This window comes from Brachyistius frenatus, unplaced genomic scaffold, assembly GCF_029030835.1.
Source record: "Brachyistius frenatus isolate BFR_SWC_R1_liver_20210118 unplaced genomic scaffold, ASM2903083v1 Contig_28, whole genome shotgun sequence".
In the NCBI taxonomy this organism is placed as follows: Eukaryota; Metazoa; Chordata; class Actinopteri; family Embiotocidae; genus Brachyistius; species Brachyistius frenatus.
Window position 1 is genome coordinate 2913192 of NW_027210627.1, and position 21875 is coordinate 2935066.

Here is a 21875-nt window from a genome sequence, read left to right on the forward strand (position 1 = left end):
TGTACTGCAGGTTCACCAGGTATTTACTAAACATAAGATTGTGATTAAATGCAACATACGGCGTTTTTTTTTCTCTCTCTCTTTTTTCGTGTCGCGCTACCTGACATTTGTTAATAAATCTATTTAAACCTCATCCTTTTTTTTTTTTTTTTTTTTCAGTTTGACTCGAGGAGTAGACTACCTCGACAGAAGGCACGTCTTTGTAGGTCAGACTAAGCCTGTAGGACACGACACGGGTCAACGCCGACATTAAGAGGTGGATGAGCTTAAAATCTTTCTGCAAATTAAGAGAGGATTTTTATTTTTATTTTTTTGGTAAGAATTTCATCTGTTTTCATGAACAAGGAGGTCTTGCGATAACGCCGTCGTGGATCATTTTTGGTGCACGTTACCCCCCCCTCCCCTCCCCAGTTGCTCGTCAAAGCACATGTAGCCACACGCGTACGCTCCATGAGAAGCTGGTCAGGTGGTTGATCCTGAACGCAGCTCCCTGACTGCTCAAACATGCAGACACTCCCGGTGCCTCCCGGTGCCCCCCCACCCCCCCTCAACCCCGCCTCCCTGTACAAATTAGTGAAGTCACTGGACCCAAAAGCCTCAAAACATTCAACCTGTTACTTAAGTTAGTGCTGACATGAACGCTCATATTGGTGTGGACTCCTGTCCTGTTTGTCTTGTTTTTGAGGTAAGCAACACTATGTTTTTCTTTTTTCTTTCTATATCTCTACAACGTGTGCCCAGTGTACTGTTCAGCTTCACAGTTCCGTCTGCTGGTGGTTTTGCTTGGCGGTCTTAAACTCTTTTGCGCTGCGGTGAACACGTTTCCGGGCCACAGAGCATCAGCCACGCACCTGCGTTTCGCCGCAGCAGTCTCGCGACGTTGTGCGTCGCAGTTCCTCGATTGTTCCTCTGGAATTCACGGCTGTGAACGTCAAATTCAACAACGCTGTGGAAGTGACTTCAGTGGCTTTAACCTCTAAACCTGAACTCGAAATGTTTTTTTTGTGTGTCACGCAAAGGACTGTAAGAAGTCATGGTGAGTCGGATCCTGTTTACATTGGCTCTATTTGAACTTGCTGTGTAATGGTATCCCACAGCCTAATTTCGAACCCCGGAGGGATGCTGGGTATTTGCTTAGCCATATGGCGTGTCAGCCCTTTGTTTTCGCATAGATTTGTTTTACTTGCGCAGTCTATTTAAAAGACAGTCACATGGACATTTGGGGCTTCTTTTCTTTTTTGAACTGAGCTGGAACTGCATCAGCGGGAAAGGTTTGACGTTCTTGGTCATTAATGCGTCTTGTAACTCGCCTGGGATCAAGAAATACGGAGACATGTGTGTCTTCACCGACCACCTGCTGCTATCAGACTGGACATCACGTACATACGCCGGTCGCTTGAGTCAGGATATTTGCTGGAGACCCTCCAGACAGCGTATGGAGAAATTCCATGGAATAGCTTCTCTTGAACTCTGGTGTGTCATTTGTTTCTTACTTCCCTGAATCTCGTCGTACGATGATCGTTGTCCTTCAGGATTTCTCCAGGCCATCTGCTGGGAGTTGGGTCCATGTGGCGGCTGACGTCTGGCCGCTCTCGCGTGCCTCAGGTCTTACTAAGAAAACCTCCTCTGAAATGTATTTATTTATTTTTTTTTTAAATGTGTCTCTCTCAAGAACAAATTGGGGTCTCACTCTCCAACTAGTGCAGGTGTCTGGTTGTTTAGCTTCCCAGCTTAGCAGTGTGGATCAAAAAGTGAAGGGCTGAACCTCTCTGATGTAACAATCACAGGTCTGGGAAGCTGCTTTTTTTAAATTTTAAATTTTTTTTTTTTTTAGATTTACTACATTTCAAGAGCTCAAAATATTACAATACTCGGGAAGCCATTTTTACATTAATTGCATTTTAAATGGGATCGCATGTCTTTAGAGTTAATGGGTCTTAATGTAAGAAAATACCCATTCACACCAAGCTTAGTTTCATTGCTCTTGTTTTACCCGTTAAATGCTGCATGCGTGTTTTGTAACAGTAAACACGAGTCATTCAGTTACATGTCTTGAATACCAGAATAGATTTTCTTCCGTTCACTCCTCTCTGTTTTCCTGCAGTGGCCGGACTGATGGTGAGATCAGGAGGATACGTACGGTCGCGTGAGAATCATATGAAGCAGCTTAAGTTCAGAGTCGCTTTTCTTCTTCTCCCTCAGAGGAATAACAGTGTTCCTTTTGCCATCAACAACTTGGAAAAGATAGAAAGTAAAAAAAAAACATTTTTTCCGGGGTAATTTAGAGAGGTGTTCAGAAATGACAGTTTTGACGAATGCTAACCAGGCTCACTTTTTTGCCACTTGGACCAGACCGCTGGTGCTGCCGCCTCGTCTCTGTCATCTCCTTCGTCCTCTGGGTCGGTAACAGAGACGATAACAATTCAACTTGAGTCGAGGAGAATCACACTCGTTACTAAAAGTTCACTGAAACCTTCAAGAGTAAAGAGCTGTTAAATACTTAATCAAACCATCGGTTTAAAAAGTATAAACATGTTGAAAAGGGATGATTTCATCAACTTTGCCTGCAGTGTTTCATCTTCCACTGGTATATTTTACACAAACACAGCGTTGTTATGAAGAATATTTAAAAAAAAAACCTGTTTGTATGTAGTCTAACTGTTTATCTTAGTTTTCCATGTAGTTTACAATCTGGCAAATTATTATAAACTCATCTGCTGTATTTTTTTTTTCTTTTTATGATGTTTTACATTCATTTCCACTGAGAGATTTTGAGTTAAGAAATTTAGGATATAAATGAATCCTAATGTACTAAATCAGGATTGCTTCTTGTCATAGCACTCACTTTATCAGTGAGCATATTTGTTTCACTTCTCTGCACAAGTCTGTCACAATTATTACATAACCACCTGACAGCAATTTCTTCAGCCGACCGCAGTCGTTTTGCATCGTCGCTAGAATCGTTTCCATTTATCGGCTGGATGAAACCAACAGAAAGTACACGGTTACTCTAAAAATATAATTGGGCTTCCTCGATAATAATGTCATAAAATAAACAGAAAAAAGGCAATTATTTGGATGATAATCTTCCGCAGAAATTTCGTTATCGTGACAGCCCCAATCTCTACATGATGTCTGTTTTTTAAAAAAAATTATTTTACACCAATGTAATGATAATGGCATCGTGTTAAAATGCACGGTTTGCTGTTATATAACGTCCAATTGTGTTGCGTCTTGGCTCGCCGTCGAGCAGTTTTAAGTCGGACCACCGCTGGTGCGTCGCGGCGGCGGCGGCTCTGTCGGCTCTGTGCGCGCACAACCGCACTTCTGCTGAAAACCAATCCTCAGGGAAACGCTGACATTCACGCTCATGTGGTAGTTTTGGCTCGTAACACGAAACAGGTGACTTTCACTTCACTGCTTTCATTCCAGTAGAACTTGAAGAGGCTCTGCTAATTCAAATTCACACAATGGTTCGTGTTTACTCGGGAGTGTTTCGTTTGTTTTCCCTCTCCGAGATGTTTATGTACACTTTCAAAACATTTAGCAGCCGATAGAATTTCGAGTATTGAGTGTCGACAAGCCTTTTTACTCAACTCGACTGTGTCCTCTTGTCCACTTATTAGGTGCGTCACGTGAACGAGTCGCCCACATTCAGGGGAATGCTCGCACAAAGGCTGGAAGTTAGTTTGAAGTTTAAAAAAAAAAAAAAAGTCGAAGGTAAAAGCATTTTAAAATATGCGGGACGCATATTTGCTGCTAGAAAATGAGAAGCTATTTGGTCCGTTACCTTGAGTGCGCTTTCAGTTTTTACTTCCAATTGTTTTGTTTTGCTGCGGTGGTTTGGGACGTGTTTGTTGTCACGCCGGGTCCAAGGGACGCACCTTTTAATTTCAATACGCGCTAAACAGGTTGACCCCGTCGCGCCAGTAAAGCAAACTGCCAACGCAGAGTCCTCCGCACGCCGGCGCGCAGCGATTCTCGGCCGCGGTTCGGCGGTGAGCGAGGGAGCGTCCGCCGTTTCGCACGTTGCTGGATTATTTACGTCGACAATGGCAGAGCGTCGGACGGGCCCGTTCCTTCACGCGTCGGTTCTTTTGCTTGTAAAGGGGAATTAGTTGCCCGGATCGTCCTTTAGAAGACTAAATGGTGACGGCAAAATGGTCACATAACTCGCCTGCGCTGAACGCCCGAGTTCTTCAACCAAACAACAAAATGTCTACGTCCGTCTGAGCTTGACGTGTCTTTCCCGCTCTTAATGTTTTTCCAGAGTGCCAGTTCCAGAAGAGTCGTCAAAGCCCCTCGTAGAGTTGCAGCAGGACTGGGGGCCAAGCAGGAAGAAAAGTTTCGGTAAGTTACTGTATTTGACTTTGTAACTAAAGGATTATTTCCTTGTTTTGCGCTGGAACAAATAACGATTACATCTCCGACAACCCGGGGGAAATCACTTATAAGATTTATTAGAATATTTAGCGGTAAATGCATTCACAAAGTACGGTAATAATTTCATTTCAGAGAGAGAGAGAGAGAGAGGGGAAAATTTTTTTGTTGTTGTTTGTTTTTTTTCTTCATTATTTTGCGTAACACACAATTCAACTCTCAAACTAAATAGACCCTGTTGTTTCCGTTAAAGGCCAAGTACAAGAAAGACTCTAATCGGGAAACACTGTGCGCTGTGTTGCTGCACAGAGGGTGTGCTCTTTTAAAACAGGCCCTGGTTTTTTTGCCCCGACCTATCTGCTGTGAGGTACATAGGTCACTGCTGTCTCATGTTTATAAACACCGTCTTGTCGGCAAGCGGTGAACTCGGCTTGTGACCGCACTTCACGGCTGAACCCATCATTCGCTTCTCGGCCCAACTTAATTTCACACACACCACTCATTCAAGAGCACGCAGTGGTAAGTAGCCTCAGCTTTGAGTTTCTGGAAGTAGTTCCTTAATCAGTGATAAGAAGCCAATTCGATTTTTTTTTTTTTTTTATGGTTTCGATACTCTTTTGTCTTTTTAACGGAGTTGAGTTGCACGGCGTTTAAATGCGATCACTTTGGGTCTTTTGCTGCTTTTAATATGCCGTTTACTGTATTCTGTGCAGAGACAGTAAAACTCTGTGTGTCTGCATTTTAATTAAAAAAAAATAACCACATTATGAAGTACTTTAAAACACTGCTTGTACACAGGCTCTTGATCTTGCTACACGGGGGAGAAGGACCTCCATTATGTGTTAACAGTCCTTAGCTGATAAGCAACTGATGTCGTCTGGACAATGATCAAGCTTTGAAGAATAAACAAGAGCTTTGTCTTAACCGAAATGGATCTTTTCCAAGTGCTTCCCCCGTGAAATATGTTAGTGTGACAAAAAGAAAGACTGATCGTATTCATCCGTTGAGAAGGACTTAGAGACTGGAATAATTTTGCATGTTTGTAGGTTATTTACAAAAGAGAAATTGTACCTTTATCTTTGTGTGTAGACAAACTTCCCTCCAGGAATATTGAAGGATATTTAACAACAAAAGGAGTTTGTTCAGTTTTAAAGTAACGTTCTTGTATTCTTTCCTCTTGAGTTTTTGTTTGGCCATTGCTTGCTGTCTTGCGGGTATCCAAAAAAGAGATCAATACTGTTATATTACGATGTTTATGTTGGTGGTGCTCACACAAGTCTACGACGTGCAATTTGTTGTTACTAGCCCTGACAGCTGTGAGGAGGACCTACCGCCCTCTTTGTTTTTAACAGTACGTGCGCCCTGGTCAACGCAGATCTATTCCCCCGTGACGCGCCCGCTGGAAAGCCACTGAAAAACTTTCCTAACAAGTCGGCTGCCAAAGGCGTGTGTGTGTGTGTGTGTGTGTGCGTGCGTGTGTGTGTGTGTGTGTGTGTGTGCGCGCGCCTGCACGCTTCTCTCTGGTATCAGCTGTGTGCCATCTTCCCATTATCCAGCAGCATTTCTCATCTGACCCCGGTTTACTCCCCCCCACCCCCCCTCCCTCCCCCGCATCAAACACCCACGGGCTTCACAAGAGACCTTATGAGGATCATTTGACTGGAATGATATTGCTGCTTCAGGCCTTTTAAAGTGGGAAGAAAACAAGCAATTTGTTACACAATTCTCGGCAGAGAGTTTATTGTGCTCCAGAAGGCTCCCTGATTCGGCTATTAGACCTGTTATTCCGAGCTAAAGGTAGCGGCTTTGAATGGCGTATTCGTCCGTGATGTGTAAGCTCATTGGCACCCTTTCCCGTTGTGGTTCCTTATATGGGAACTACCGCTAACCCCGCAAGATGTCAGCGTGTCAGTGCATCATTCATCCGCCCTTATCTGACTCTGTAGGTCCAATATTGATCAGTCCTTTAGTGGCATCAGGGTTATCTAATCTGATTGATACCAGGGATTCCTCTTCACAATCGTTGTTATACATTTGTTTTCTTAAGCATTGCACTCATACCTCTGGTTTTTAACGTGTAATATTTGACTGTGGACTTTGTTCTAAAATGTGAAGTTGTTCCTCATTTCGGTGACAAACCTAAGAAGTGGTAGCTTTAGAAAATATGCCTTCACACTGAGCAAATTCTTCTTGTTTACTTTAAAGTGGAATCTCCGCGAGGTGATTTAATCATTGTTGTTATGTTGCAAAACTCCGTCGTCCAGAGAAATGAATCAGAGCAACAAGTAATTAAAAAACAACCAAATGAGTTCTGTTTCGCTCACAAAGAGATGTGTTTTGTTTTGTTTTTTCGGATTGAATGCGTAACGGTGCAACACGATTCCTTGTGTGTGATAATTATTTCATATTGGGACATTCTATATTGTGATATTTAAGCTCAACTCTTAAAGAGTAAGCATTTAGAGGATCAATTAGACATTTTACTTCTCTTACAAACCCGATTTAAAAAAAAAAAAAAAAAATGCCAAACAGAATAAAAAAAAAGTTACAGTAGTTTGGAAATGATCTTTTACTGTAGTCTGTAAGGATTTCTGCCGGACAACAATGATCCGAAAGAGTCTGTTTTAAAAGAATTTCCACGTTTCTCTGTATCCGACCAAACATGTTTTGGTCAACGGCAGCACATGATGTCTGCGGAGCACGAGTCGCGAACATAAGCTGAAACACGCTCTGAATGACGTTCACTCGATTTTCTTTCTCTCTAGCGAGCACCGCTGCGTAATCATTTCACTTGTCATATGTTTTAAAATGAGCTCCTCGCCGTGCGCACGTCTTTGTTCACGATTCGACTTCTGTCCCGTCTCTTGCAGGGGACCAGAAGTGAGGGGACAATGCGAGTCCACATGCACACGAAGTTCTGCTTCCTGTGTCTGCTCACCTTCCTCTTCCACCAGTGCAGCCACTGCCATGAAGACGGACACGGCCATCAGAACGGCGGACATCACCACGACGACCACAGCCGCGCCCACAGCGACCTGCAGATTTCCGAGGCCTCGTACGTGAGAGCGCCCGCCGTGTCCCCGCTGCCCAGGAGTTCCCGGGGGGACACTCTCGAGGAGGAGCAGCGCTTCTACATCCAGCAGCTGTTCAGCCGCTACGGCAAGAAGGACCGCCTAGATTACAAGGGATTTCAGAGTCTGCTTCTCAGCTTGGGTCTGGGAGAAGTGAAGGTGGTCGGTGTTGATCACGAGGATCTGGGCCACGACCACGTGGCCCACCTCGACCTGCTGGACGTGAAGGAGGGGCTACACTCGCATACACCCACCGATGACGGCCGTAACCAGGCCCACGAGCACGAACACACGCGCCACAAGCCCGGGTCCCACCGTCCACACACAGACCGAGATCCCACGCCGTGCAGCAAGACCACTGCCGCCAGCCCAGCTGCCGGGGCAGCAACAAAACGCGACCGTGAGCGCCACGGACACCATCATAATCACTCTAAGGTCGAGGACAGTGATCATAAACGTTCTGACGGACATGTGCAGGATACACACGACCACGACCACGACAAAGAGCACAAACACGAACCGGCGCCGAGGCAGGACGACCACAAGGGCCCGTCGCCTCAGCCTCGCGTTGACCGCGACCACGCTGGTCGCAACGGCAGTGACCACGGACACGACAACAATCATATTCATCAAGTGCAGACGGGCTCGGACCAGGAGCAGCTGCCCCCTGCCCACGTGGAGCCTTCCCAAGGCACGCAGGGGCCACAGTCCTCTCCCGCCCCGACGGAGAGCCAGCTCAAGAAGCCCAGGAAGCCAGCCAGGGTCAGAGGTCAGCGGGGGCGGAACAAAACCCCATCTCCTCCCACATCTCCGTCTGATGCCCACGGACACGGACGCAAACGCGAACACGAACACAGTCATGACCATGATGGTCGACATGGCGACGGCCATTCTCATAAAGACAAGAGAGAGGCTCCAGGAGAGCCGGACACACTTGCTCCACTGGTCCCCGTGCTCCTTGGGCATTCAGGTGGATTACCACATCAGCACGAGGAGGTAAGACTTCATGACAGTATAATGGTGAGCTTTTTCCATTTTTTTTAATGGAAAAATATGAATGAACAGGTTTATTTTAATGTAACAGGACTATTATTATTATTATTATTATGGGATTACTACCATCAATTCTGTTTCTGTTAGAAAACAAGTTATAAGTTTCAGCATTTTTCTGTGTATTTTTAAATTGACTTTTGACGTCTTAATTGAACCAAATTACATTTAAATAGTTTGTCTCCTCCTGCCACGTGCTACCACAGCTCATTTTTACTTTACTTATTTTTTTCTTCTTCTTCTTCTTCTATTGTTTATTGAGTGATGATAGCCTGCCTCCACTTCCTGTAATTGGTTTAAAATTCTGGACCAAAAGTGTCTTCACACTGCAAACAAACAGAAACTTTCACACATACTGGTTGAATTGAATTGAATTGAATTGGTCTGGTCTGGTCTGGTCAAAACAGAAGAGGTCCAGACCAAAGAAGGTAGATGTGGCTGTGGAAACAAACGAAAACACCATTCAATGTTTGCCTTTCCTTTTAGACGAATTGATTTATCAATCACAATTGCAAATGTCAAATTTACTTAGCACCAAATCTGTGGTTTTAGTCCAACCCTCCTTCCCGGGAGACGTAAGATGTGGTTTTACTAGAAGGGACTTCAGTGGTGACAAGTTTTTAAAGAGAAAGTGTTTAAATTTAAACTTTCAGACACTTCTCAATTTTAGACGGGCAGTGTGTTTCATATCCTGTATTTTGTTTTTGCATGTAGTTTTAATGTTGCTCCTCGGTCAGTGGTTTCTTCCCCTGATATTTACCGTCACACCGTTTCCTTTTCCTCCCAGTGTTTGAACCTCACTCAGCTGCTCACCTACTACGGCCTGAATCCCGACTCCCTCATCTCCCCCAGCCAGTTCACCTACCTGTGTCCCGCCCTGCTCTACCAGATAGACAGTCGCCTGTGCATCCGCCACCACCACCAGATGGAGGTGAAGCAGGAAGCCCTGGAGTCGGTCAACACCGGTAAGAGCCGAGCATCTGATGTATGCGGCAGATGTGGAAAGCAACAAACGGTCGTTTCAGTCTGTACAGTCAGCAAACAGCTAAAAAAAAACAAAAAAACACACACACCCCGGGTCTGTTAGGTAGTTCACTTTGAGCAGCCTTATTCTAGTTTGTTTGTTTGTAGGTATTCCTGAATGCCATGTTTTTATTAGAGTACGAAGTGCAGGAAAAGCTGTTGCTTATCCTCGTTATGCGCGTTAATGGTTTCAGGTTTTGTGCAGTGAGAGCCTCTTGACCTGAAAACTCAAAGCCCACGACAAAAGATGACAAGTCGCCGGGCCTTTATAACACACGGACATAATCATCATGTTTTCACGCCGCTTGTTTGAACAGTAGATCGTTGTTGCGTGGTAAAAACAACAACAACAACAATAGACCAGCGATAGCGTCGTTACTGCGGCCCAATTGCTCGACAGCAGGAGGAGGAGGGGGGAAAAAAACTGCGAGAAGATTGGATTATTGAAACACTGAATGTAATTATATCAAATAGAAATAACAGATAGTTATTCATCTTTTATTTCTGTTTGATCGACTTGACAGATTTGACAGTAGAGTGATTTATAAAAACAAAGCCAAGTTGTGGTTTTTATTATCTGCTGCTATCGGGCAGAAGATATCTTCATCAGAGACAAACCTCCGGGTTTGTAAGGCGACGCTGTCAGGGGCGTTTGACCCGGAGCTCCTCTCCGAGGAGGAGGCGCGTCACACCTGCATAATAGAATCACAGAACAAATCAAAGCTTTGTCCGTAGTGATAATCATTGAAGTCAACAAATGCATTTATACCCATAATCCTCCGGGTATGGCCGCGATAGTTTGCTCCGCCTTCTCTCATTTTCAGCTCCTCTCAGCGTAACGGAAGCTTTTCTTCTGTGCAGCGTTGCGGTGAACACTAACAAAAGAGTAATTTGCTCTCTGACATTACTTTTTTTTTTTTTTTTAAAAGTCAGCGCAAGCCTCTCTGAGCACTGCACACGGAGAACACATCTTTAACGCTGACGCACCCAATTAACAGGAGACGAAGCTTCGTGTACAAATGTCATCGCTGATTTAACTTTTTGGTTTTTTTTTTTACAGATGAAAGAAGAGTCACCTCTGTTGTCTCTGAATGTCAGACTGGTAGACTTGAGGGAATTTTTGTTTAGAGAATCAGCTCCTGGTTTTAAGTCCGGTCACATAAAACTGTTAAGCACAGTCTTCATACTAATCTTGCGTGTTTCCTTTGGACTGCAGACAAAAATAGACGTAGCGTGGCACGCTGCTGTGAAGGTTGGACTTTTAACAGTGGGTTTAATGGGTATTGACCACAGACTGTGTACAGAAGTGGACGTAACCGGCCAAAATCCAAACTCCATGCTTCATAATGGCCGTCCACACACCAATGGGGAACGTCACTGCTGGTTGCCCTTTGGTATTGACTCGCTTTCCCAGCCAGCCTCAAGTGGGCATTTGAGGAACTGCGGTTTTGGCCACTTCTGCATTTGGCGAAATGTTTCAGTCTTTGCGGATGCTGCTTGATTTGTCCAGTTTCCTGTTAAACATGCTCTTACGTACGATAAGAGTTGATAAACGTTTCTCAAAAGCCACATGCAGTTTTTTTTTTTTTTTATTGAATATTGCTTCATATTTTTAGTTATACATTACTGGAAGCTACGAAATATAACCATATAATATATCACCAATTCTTCTGCCAGCTACTTGCAATTCTACAGGAACAGTCTGTGACTCAACTCTTAAACCCAAATGTATTTATTTTTATTTATTTATTTTTTGTATGTCCTGTCAGTTAAACAGCAGCTAAATGGATCCACTGTGATCGGCAGCAGCTGTAGGTGTGGAAGGAATACATACAACCAAGCATGGCTCTCTTAGGAAGTTGCTGCTGCATCCAGGTGTGAATTTGGATTGCAGCAGGCATTTAGCATATTTATTGGTTAATTCATTCCTCCTGTCAATCACAAGTCCCAGTGAGCATATGAGCATATGCATAACTAATGTCCATCCACAGCAGCTGACAGACAGCAGACGTATTAATAGGGCTGATTAGTGTGGAAAAGTTGGCTCCGCCCCACCACTGATGTGTATGTGTCAAAGGTCACCCAGGAAGAGAGAGTTGTTGTTTTTTTTTGTGCTGCATATTCACTTGGTGAGAAAATGTGTGTTTGAATGAAGAGGTGGTCAATTTGCAGCGTCACATCTGACTGTCCTTCATCCAGCGATGGTCCCTCTAAATCTGGATTAACTCACCTCACCGCAGCACTTATCATTTCTGTTTGGAGCTCAGTGTGTGCGCCTTAGTTATTAAATCATTTTTGTTGCCATGGCAGTGAGCGAATGGACCGATTACGTGCTGACCAATTGCGAAAGGGGCATTTTGAATCCAACTCATTTTTTTAAGTAAAAAAAAAAAAAAGACGTCTCACTTCCAGCTCTCTCTCTCTCTCTCTATTTTGTTCGGTCTGTAGTCTGATCACATCCTCGATTCACGATATTCAGAAAAGAAAACCAGGGAAGGAAACGGGCGGTAAGACGAGCAATAAAGAATGAAGGTCAGCGTTAAACCTTGCTCTGGGACCTCACGGGGGTTTTCAGTTTTATGAGAATGCAAATTATAAAATCGCTGTGTTTTAAAGTTAATGAGTTACAGGTCGTGAGAAGAAGCTCATAAAGCCATAAAAGCTTCAAACGGATCAAACCAGAACCAGAGATCTCCGTTTCTGCACAGAAAAAACACGCAAACTACAGCACGGGCTGCACGTTTCTGAAGTTTTTCCTCTGGATTTCTGTTCCATGGTACGTTACTGTGTGTTTATCAGCGTTGCGACCGTCAGTCCGATTGTGCGTCAGATTAATCTGTTGTCACGTTCTGCCGGCAGTGTTTTGGTTTAAACTTTACATTACGCAGAGCGGGGCCAGACGTCGGGGGAGCCGTCACAGTAAACATCGGGCTGCGTGGCCACCGAGGGTCATAGGACGCTCTGCACATCCCGAATTTATTTTCAATTAGAGGCAGAAAGTGACATTTTTACGACGAGTAAATAATAACAACAATTGCGGCTGCGGAAGACTCGCGCTTTGCAGTTTTTGCACTCGGGATGAGACAACTGTCAACGCAGGAAGGCACTCGAGTTCAACTGTGAGGCTTACTCCAAATTCCCAAAACGTACGCCCTGCGTAAATCTTTAATTATTCAACGGACACGCCCCCTCCGGAGAGACCTGCATCACGCGTGCCCGAGGCGAAGACGGCCATAAAAAAAAAAAAAAAAAAAAACGGGAGATGACGACGAGGGAGACGGCGCAAACAAGTCAAAAGGGCACCGACGGCTCCTCATTAGTGGGAAAACTAGAGGCGCTGGATTTTTCTCAACCGTGGCGTACCGAGACTCGCCGCGCGCCCCGGAGCCGCTTCTCATTTACCCCCCCCCCCCCCCAGCTGGCATCCACAGGGGGGGGGAGGGATGGAGGGGAGAAAATGTGCAGTTCGTTTCCCTCCCTCTTTCTCAGGCCGCGCCAATTAGGGGAACCTCAGCGACACCTGGCGCCAATTTTCTGAGCCGCGGTTTTACAGGAGACGCGTAATTGGAGAGAAGTTTGGTCTCCTTCTGTTCTCTTCTCCACCGCCTTCAATCGCCCCGCTGCAACCGCCTGCCCACCTCCACGTCTACGCACGCACGCACGCACGCGCGCACAACCACCGCTGCACGAAGGTAATGAGATAGGGAAGCAGACGAGCGGCGTGAGCGCGAAGGACCCGCGGTGACGGACCGCCTGGCCGACGCACAAGCCGCCTCTCAGGGTCACACGACGTCCCGGCCGACGGCGGCAAATAGGAAAAGCAGCGAGCTGTAAAAATTGTCCTTCCGGAAGGCACGTTGAAAGCGGACGATAACAACAGGAGGAGGAAGCGAGGGTTATTAAGAGACATTTCGGACTAAGAGGAGGAAATGGATTCACCCGAGTTCGGTCGGTCCGTCTTCAACGACGCGGCACTCGCGCAGCGAACGGCAGCTTTACGACTTAACGGCTCCTCCCAGCCCGAACCGAGGCTTCACGTGTTTTTCGCTGTTTATCGACCGAGTCACTCGGACAGAGCCGCTGCCGGAACGCGTCACTTCCACCTTCAACGCCGCGTCGAAGAGTTCTTCAGCGGAGAGAAGCGCTCTTCACTCAACAATCAAATCTGCATTAGCGGATTTAAAAAAAAAAAAAAAAGAAGAAAAAAAAAAAAAGGTACAAAACGGCACTTAAGCAAATAGATATACGAAGAGCGTCCGGTGTGCTCGGGGTGAAGAAAGGAAACCCTCCCGGTTGCTCCTGACCTGATGCACCGTGTCCAATCTTGGACGGTGAAGTTCTGTGAAATGTGAATGTCATTTAAAACACTTTTTTTTTCTTTTTTTCTCGTCTTCACAATGATCCAAATCCGTCAGCGGTTAAATAACACCGTTGTGCACAAAAAAAAAAAAAACAACAAACAAAAAAACTAATCGTAACCGTCGCATAAACGTGGTCCCGGCAGCGGTCCAGTCCGTGTCGCGCGGTGGCGGATCACCGAGAGAGCGATGGCGGTATTTAGAAACGTGGAGCTCTGCTCCTTAATTTGGCCGCAACGCGATGCACGCTGTCGTTGCCCCGAGTCAACCAGCGTTGTCCACGGAGACACGAGGTGAACAGACGGAGACACGAGGAAGTCACTCGGAGAGAAAGAAGCTTTAATTGGTCTGTGATTTGTCATGAGGACCTGCAGCAGAAACTGCAGTAATTAAACAACAACAAAAACAAAAACAAAAAAAACAGTTAAAATGCACAAAATTTTGTATTTTATTTTTGGTCTTTTAAATCTTTTCCAGTTAAATGAATCTGCGTAAAAAAAAATGCCGTGATTGTACAGCCGAACACCGACTTCGCCGCACTGTCGAAGAGTCGGCAATTAAATGAATCGCATCCGGATCGCGGGCGGCAAAATTTAACGCAGGTCTTGGAATGGGCGAGGCGACGTGTCGGGACGGTTGTCCCCCGGCATCGTATTCGGAGGACGCGTCGCAAGGCGATGCGGAAGAGTTTCGGGTGGTGGGGGGGTGGGGGGGGGGGGGGGTGGAGTCTCCTTCCCTACAGCTGATGACAAGTGTGTGTGAGTGTTCAGCGCTGAAACATCAGGGCGGGACCCTTCAGTTTTAAACATCCCATTTTACCGTTGTTAAGTCAAGTCGTCGTTGAAATCCTCTTTTTCCCGTTTGTCCCCCCCCCCCCCTCCCTCTCCAGTGTGGATCTGGGTCTCGGGCTTCGTGTCCATCACCATCATCAGCCTGCTGTCGCTGCTGGGCGTCGTCCTCGTCCCCATCCTCAACCAGTCCTGCTTCAAGTTCCTGCTCACCTTCCTGGTCGCGCTGGCGGTGGGAACGCTGAGCGGCGACGCCCTCCTCCACCTGCTGCCTCACGTGAGTCACGCGACGGCGCGGAACGCGGGCTCCCCGTCGGCGACGTCTTTAAGGCGTTTCGTTTCGTTTCGGTCGAGCGGCGGCAGAAACCGCGGGCGACTCCCGCGGGGGTCCAAAATCTGTCACCGAGCGCCGCGGCCCGGCCGAACGAGGTCACCGTCCGCGAACCTGCGGGTCGTTTTCCCCCGGTTGACGCGTCGGCCGTTTGTTCTTTCTTCGAGCCGAAGGCGCGGATTTAAAAAAAAAAAAAAAAAAAAATCGAGTTTTGTCCTGATAAACGGCCGAAAGTTTATTGTCGGGGGAAAATAAGATGGATTTAGACCATTTTAACGTTTTTTTTTTTATATTTTTTTATTCAAAGCGATTAATCGATTATCACAGTAGTTGGCGATGGATTTTCTGCCGATTAACCGGTCAATGAATTGATTAATCGTTGAACGAGAGTATTTATTCAAAGGAAAGTAAATTTACAACAAAAAAAAACAAAAAACAATAGTTGACGTTTTGTTCTGCGGAGTTTCAGAAAAGAAATGTTGCTGTAATATTTCCTCGATATCATTTTGTTGGTTGTTTTTATTGCTGAACCAGAAACTCTTCCGCTCACATCCAAAGCTTTCAAATTGAATGTAACTTATCAGACACCACGGCGAGAGAAGCGGGAACTTTCCCATTTTGTTTTTAGTTCCTGTATTTATCATTTAGTCTCAAAGGAAAGATACAGATCTGTACTCGTACAGTGACCGCTGACACATCTTTTATCTTTATTTTCATTTAATTTATGATTCAAGAAATCTACAGTAACTTTTCATTCAAAGGTGAATTTTCTGTTGCCGGACTTCTTTTTTTTTTTTTACTAAAGTCATGAGACGAGAGTTTGCAGAATGTCATTAATGACAATAAATTTGTATTTGAGCGGCAAAACTTTAATGACCCACGGCAGGAAAAAAAATAAATATATATATAACGTGATTCTGAAGAGGAAATGATATTTGGACTCCGGGCGGGGAAGCTTTTCGGCCGCCGCGAGATTCAGATCGCGAGTGAAACGCCGCCGCCGGTTCTCTCGGTGTGCTCGCAGGCCCGCCGTCGATCCCGCTGCCGTGCGACGGTCGCGGATATTCAATAAAGTCCGAGAAAAAAGGGAGAGCGCTTCTTCTTCTTCTTCTTCTTCTTCTGCGAAGTCAGGAGATCAAAGTCCATGTCTCCCGGAGACTCAGAAGACATGGACTTTGATCCTCCTCCTACATCGGGAGAGACCTCAGCAAAAGCAAAATGAATTCCTTCTTAGAATTTAAAGTGAAAATGCACCGTTTTTTTTTGGAGGGTTTCTATTCCGTGTTTTCATTTTTACAAATTGGCGTGACGTCCAGTGACGAGCGTTGACCCACTTCGTCTTAATGACGCCGGAACGTCCGAATCCCAAATCCCACCGGGCGGCGTTCAGTGAACTCTTCCTCATCGAGCAATATTCCAATCACACGACGTCTTTCCTTTCCTTTCCTTTCCTTTCCTTTCCTTTCCTTTCCTTTCCTTTCCTTTCCTTTCCTTTCCTTTCCTTTCCTTTCCTTTCCTTCCTTCCTTTTCTTTCTTTCTTTCTTTCTTTCTTTCTTTCTTTCTTTCTTTCTTTCTTTCTTTCTTTCTTTCTTTCTTTCTTTCTTTCTTTCTTTCTTTCTTTCTTTCTTTCTTTCTTTCTCCTTCCTTCCTTCCTTCCTTCCTTCCTTCCTTCCTTCCTTTCCTTTCCTTTCCCTGCCTTCCTTCTTTCTTTCTTTCTTTCTTTCTTTCTTTCTTTCTTTCTTTTCTTTTCTTTTCTTTCTTTCTTTCTTTCTTTCTTTCTTTCTTTCTTTCTTTCTTTCTTTCTTTCTTTCTTTTCTTTTCTTTTCTTTTCTTTTCTTTTCTTCCGGTGGGAAGCCGGTCAAATGTGTGACGGGACACCTGCCGCTCAATCGTCTTCCTCTCTTCCCGTCTCCAGTCTCAGGGGAAGCACGACCACGGCGAGCACAAGACGGACCGCGAGACGGACATGGCCACGGAATTCGACGGGGTGTGGAAGGGGCTCACGGCGCTGTCCGGCATCTACCTCCTCTTCATCATCGAGCACTGCATCGGCATGTTCAAGCACTACAAAGACCAAAGGGTGAGACGAGTCGTAGTTCGTGAACATCGCAGCTCGCTGGATGTCTGCGTCCCGAACACACACACCCCCTCACCCCACCCACGACCGTTTTTTATCGCCCGCAGGGGATGAAGAAGGCGTGCGAGGAGGGGAAGATCGGCAGGAAGTTGTCAGACCACAAGTTAAATCGACGCTCGGACGCGGAGTGGCTGCACCTGAAGCCGCTCGGCGAAGGTAAGAAGCCGCTCCCGGCCGCGGCAGCTCTCGCCCGCCCCGAAGGCCCGTCGGGCCGCTAACCGCTTCCCCCCCCCCCCCCCAGACGCCGACAGCGCCGCCGTCTCCCGCGACAACGGCCACAACGACACGCAGCTCACGGAGCTCCGGACGCCCGACTCGCCCACCAACGAGACGCCGCTGGCGACCGGCGAGCCCGCGCGGGACCGGCCGTCGCCCGCCAAGGAGAACGGACGCAAGGCCAAGCAGCACGCGCACCGACACGCGCACGGACACTCGCACGGGGGGAACTGCCACTCGGACCAGGAGATGAAGGACGCCGGCATCGCCAGCATCGCCTGGATGGTGATCATGGGGGACGGCATGCACAACTTCAGCGACGGCCTCGCCATCGGTAACGAGTCCGCCGAGTCCGGCCGCAGGTTCTTTCAAACGGGAAACAACCTCCGGGAATTCTTCTGTAAAACCGAAAGAGACGATTCGCTTGTTTTTGTTTTATTATTATTATTATTATTATTATTATTTGACCAGAAAACAAGAGTTTCTTACAACGGAGGACGTGAACTCAGCTTCACGCTCCGCGATCGTACGATTCTTTCAACGCGTTGATGCGATCTTAAGTCGCATCAGCGGCGGCATCAGTACATCGGTGTTTTTTTTTTTTGTTTTTTTTTTTACAAACCACGCTGTCATTTTAAACCGTTCGGGCTGCGACATCGGACAGACGGCGGAGGTTTAGAGGCGATGATGACGGGCGTCTCCAAAAAAACACCGAAAATTGGTTTTCATCACAGACCGAAATTAAAAACGAGAAAAAAGTAAAGAGCAGCGGCGAGTTTGATAGAAAATGTCCTTCGCATGGAACACTTTAGAAACGCAGGAAGTAACATCGAGTTTATCAAGTTCACAGAAATAGAATTCAAGTCATAAAAATGTGGCCGGTTTTCAAATATATATATATATATATATATAAAAAATAATCATAATTGTCCCTTTGGGTTGCGGTCGTAAAAGGCAGTTCAGTGTCGGATTACCCGACGGCCTGCGGGGGTTTGCCGTCATCGGGACTTTTAGGGGTTTTAAGGAAGGGGCGGAGCCTCCCGAGGAGCGGCAGCGTTTCCGCTCGTTACGCCGAACTCGGCGAAAAAGTTTTCCCGTCTGAAGCTTTTCTGTTTCAACAGACGGACGCGACGGCGGTTTTGTCTTCCCGTCTAACTCCGACTTCGTCTCTTCTCTCTCGTCTCCGCAGGCGCAGCCTTCAGCGCCAACCTGACGGGCGGCATCAGTACATCGGTGGCTGTTTTCTGCCACGAATTACCTCACGAGCTCGGTAAGTGTTGGGAGAGAAAAAACAACAACAACAAGAACAAACAAAAACGACAACAACAACAACAACAAAAACTGGCGAAAGCGAGCGATTTACTCGGCGCGCTTCGTTTACGCCGCGAGCGGAACGAAGCCGCTCGGTGAAGGCTTTCGCGTCCGAGTTGGCGTCTCGCGCGAAACGTCTCTCGTCTGCACCGAAACTTTAATCACAGCGAGTCTCGCCGCCTTCTGTCCCGCCGAACTTGTTCAAAAAAAAAAAAAAATCCAGCGCCGTGGATAATAATCGGTCTTCTCTCTCTGCCCCCAGAAGAAGAAGAAAAACAAAACAAAAACAGTCCTTCTCCCCAGACGAATGCTTTTATTTATTTATTTTTTTTGCGTGACAGCAGCGAGACGACTCGTCCGTCGGTGAGGATGACCGACCGTTCCCCGGCACGCGCCGTTCCATAGTCCGGCCGGGAGGACGGCACGCCGCCATTTGCGTTCAGCTCGTCTTCTCCGAGAGCCGCCGTGTTTGATTCGGCGACGGGATCGTCCGCAGCCGATCGGTGGTGGTGGTGGTGGTGGCGATGAAGGGTCTCGTTGGCGCGCTCGATGAACAGAGCGGCGTCTGCCGTGAATCACCGGCCCTCGGTTCGTCTGGCCGGTCCCCCTCGTTTCCATCGACGCCATCTTTCCTCCGCGAGCCTTCGTGTCCGGGCGGGAAAAATCAAGAACTGTGCGGGAGGAACGGGACGAAGACGCTGTGATGTCTTTTGACGTTTTTTTTTTTGTGGTATCCGCGAGGCTTCGGCGTCCTTCGGAACGAGAAGGCCCGGCGAGCTCTTGATTCCTCCGCAACACGTTTTGTCTCGTATTTCTGTGCTCGGGTTTCCAGATGGCCTCGAACCACGGCACTGGAAGTCCCGTGAAGCTTGCGAGCCGTCACTTCCTTTTGTCGGGCGCGCGGACGGCGCACTTTCCTGTTGATTTCGCCGCCTGCTTCTTCAGCGCCCACCCCCCCCCCCTCTACACACACACACACACACGAAAACCCCCGCGGCTTGACAAGTGCACCTCTCTCGGCTCCTCCTGAACACAGAAGCCCCCCCCCCTCCCCCCGCCACTCCTCCCCCTCCGGCAGCTGGATGCAAAAAGATGATGATTATGAGGGTTCTTTAACCACCCAGAGTGAAGCTAATTGGCATTGATGGGTGTGTTAATTGCAGTAGATGAGGCGGCGGCAGGCGTGTCTGAGTGTCTTGACGGATTGGAAGCGGGGAGTCAGGAAACGGCAGTTGAGGAGGAGGAGGAAGAGGAGGAGGAGGAGGAGGAGGCGGAGAAAAAACTAAAACAAAACCCCCAAAAAAGCCGTCGAAGCGAGGTGCGCGCGGAACGTCCCTCTTTAACGTCCCCCCCTCTTTCTTCCTTTCCTCCGGGGTTGATTGATGGACGAGAGCGGCGTGGTAATGTATTCATTGTGGTAATTAGCGAGGAAAAGAGGCCGCTCGGCACGCGGCGCGGGAAATGTAGGCCGCCCTCCTCCTCCGTATTCATCTCTCTCTCTCTCTCTCTCTCTCTGAAATCCAGGACGTTTCCGCTCGTCCCGGTCGGCCCCGGCGATGATTGAAGAGCGCAGAGAGGCCGCGACGTGCATATGTAATCATGAGTACAGTGTTATCGGAGGGGAGCTGAAGACGCACCGCCGAGGAAGGGCGGCTCCGTTTTTCACCCGCGTGGAGGGGGGGTGGGGGGGGGAGGGGGGCGCTGTTGTTGTTGTTGTTGCTGTTTGGAACCGGTTCGTCTCCGTCCCCGCAATGAACGGTCCGAACGAGCCGGAGGAAAATGGAAGTAACAGATTGGTTCCTGCCGCAGAGGTTCTGGTGCGTGTTGGCGGCGCCGGTTGGAAACACGGCTTTTTAAAGCTTATTTTCGAATTAATGACGGGACTATTTTGTCAGACGGTGCTCCGGAAAACGAACAAGAAGGAACACGACTTTGGCTGAGACAACCAAAGTCACTCGTGGAGAAATTTTATTGACTGAGAATTTCACGAGAGAAGTTGAATGGGGGTCTGCGGGACCTCTGGTGGCGCCCGCCGGTATCGCGGCTCACCACACTCACCGCATCGGACTCATTTTTCAGAGCCGGAAGCTACGAACACTTTTATGTCCAGTCAGTGGTTAGAAGAGGAGACGAGCGTCTGGCAATCGCAGTGAGTGTGTTTAAACGTGTGTGTGTGTGTGTGTGTGTGTGTGTGCGTGTGTGCGTGTGTGCGTGTGTGTGCGTGTGTGTGCGCGTGTCTCCTTGCCAACAGGTGACTTTGCGGTGCTGCTGAAAGCCGGGATGTCGGTGAAGCAGGCCATCGCGTACAATCTGCTGTCCGCCCTCATGGCCTACGTCGGCATGGTGATTGGCACAGCTGTGGGCCAGTACACGCACAATGTCACCAGCTGGATCTTCGCCATCACAGCTGGCATGTTCCTCTACGTGGCTCTGGTGGATATGGTAAGTTGGCGCGGGAGCCCTCGACGACCCTTCGGGTGGGGGAGGGGGGACAATTTGTCCCCTGGCAACAGCACCAGTTTAACTTTCGCCCGTCTCCCTCTCGCCGGTTGCCCGAGTTCTCCTCTGCCTCCCGATCTGCAATGCTGATCCCCCGCCAAGAAAGAAAAAAAGAAAAGAAAGTATTGTCTCTGATCCCGACTTTGTGTCTTTTCCCAGCTGCCAGAAATGCTTCACGGGGACAGCGAGGACCACAAGCGCTGCCAGCTGGGACACTTTATCCTTCAGAACCTGGGTCTGCTGACCGGGTTCGGCATCATGCTGCTCATCGCCATCTTCGAGGACCGCATTGTTTTCTTCGATTTGGGCTTTTAGCGGAGGAGTGCGGGGGGGGAGGGAGGGCGGGTGGGTGGGTGTATTGGGGGGAAGGGGAGGGGGGGCGCCAGCTGGATGTATCGGTGTTGTTCTTCTTGGCCTTAACATGCTTTAGGTCGCAACGTAACGGGCCCCCCAGTCTTGCATGCGATGTTGAGTCTCGTTCGCGGCTCCGTGCCTCCATTTTCCCAAAACGCGCAGCGTTACGCATCTCATGACTCGTGATGTTTACACTCCGCTCCGTCACCTCGCCTCCGTCGCCTCCGATCTGTCTGCTCCCTGGGAAGCGAGAAGGGAAAAAAGAAAAGAAAAAAAAAGAGGCCCGTCTGAACCCCCGCCACCTCCACCCACCACCTCCACCAACCAGAATCCACCTCCTCTAACCCCTATCTTAAA

General features: G+C 47.8%; 1 protein-coding gene across 2 annotated transcripts; it reads left to right on the forward strand.

The window, feature by feature from the left end:
• The first annotated feature begins 602 nt into the window (after nt 1–602).
• On the forward strand, nt 603–21484 carry slc39a10 (solute carrier family 39 member 10). 2 transcript variants are annotated; one of them, XM_069698902.1, is made up of 11 exons: nt 603–1036; nt 4271–4350; nt 7251–8447; nt 9289–9466; nt 14772–14947; nt 16917–17081; nt 17186–17294; nt 17380–17688; nt 18544–18624; nt 20917–21107; nt 21324–21484. In XM_069698902.1, the coding sequence occupies exons 3-11, from the start codon at nt 7272–7274 to the stop codon at nt 21477–21479; spliced, it is 2541 nt and encodes an 846-aa protein (XP_069555003.1). In that variant the 5' UTR covers nt 603–1036; nt 4271–4350; nt 7251–7271; the 3' UTR covers nt 21480–21484. The 2 variants fall into 2 exon arrangements, with proteins under 2 accessions (XP_069555003.1, XP_069555004.1); XM_069698903.1 differs by lacking the exon at nt 603–1036 and having other exon boundaries at nt 3145–4350.
• Nucleotides 21485–21875: the final 391 nt, after the last annotated feature.

Excerpts from the sequence above, each read along its gene's own strand:
- slc39a10 (XM_069698902.1), top strand. The coding sequence starts at position 7,272 with ATGCGAGTCCACATGCACACGAAGTTCTGCTTCCTGTGTCTGCTCACC. Across the intron at positions 9,467-14,771 it reads CCTGGAGTCGGTCAACACCG|TGTGGATCTGGGTCTCGGGC; the intron begins GTAAGAGCCGAG and ends CTCCCTCTCCAG. Across the intron at positions 17,295-17,379 it reads CCTGAAGCCGCTCGGCGAAG|ACGCCGACAGCGCCGCCGTC; the intron begins GTAAGAAGCCGC and ends CCCCCCCCCCAG.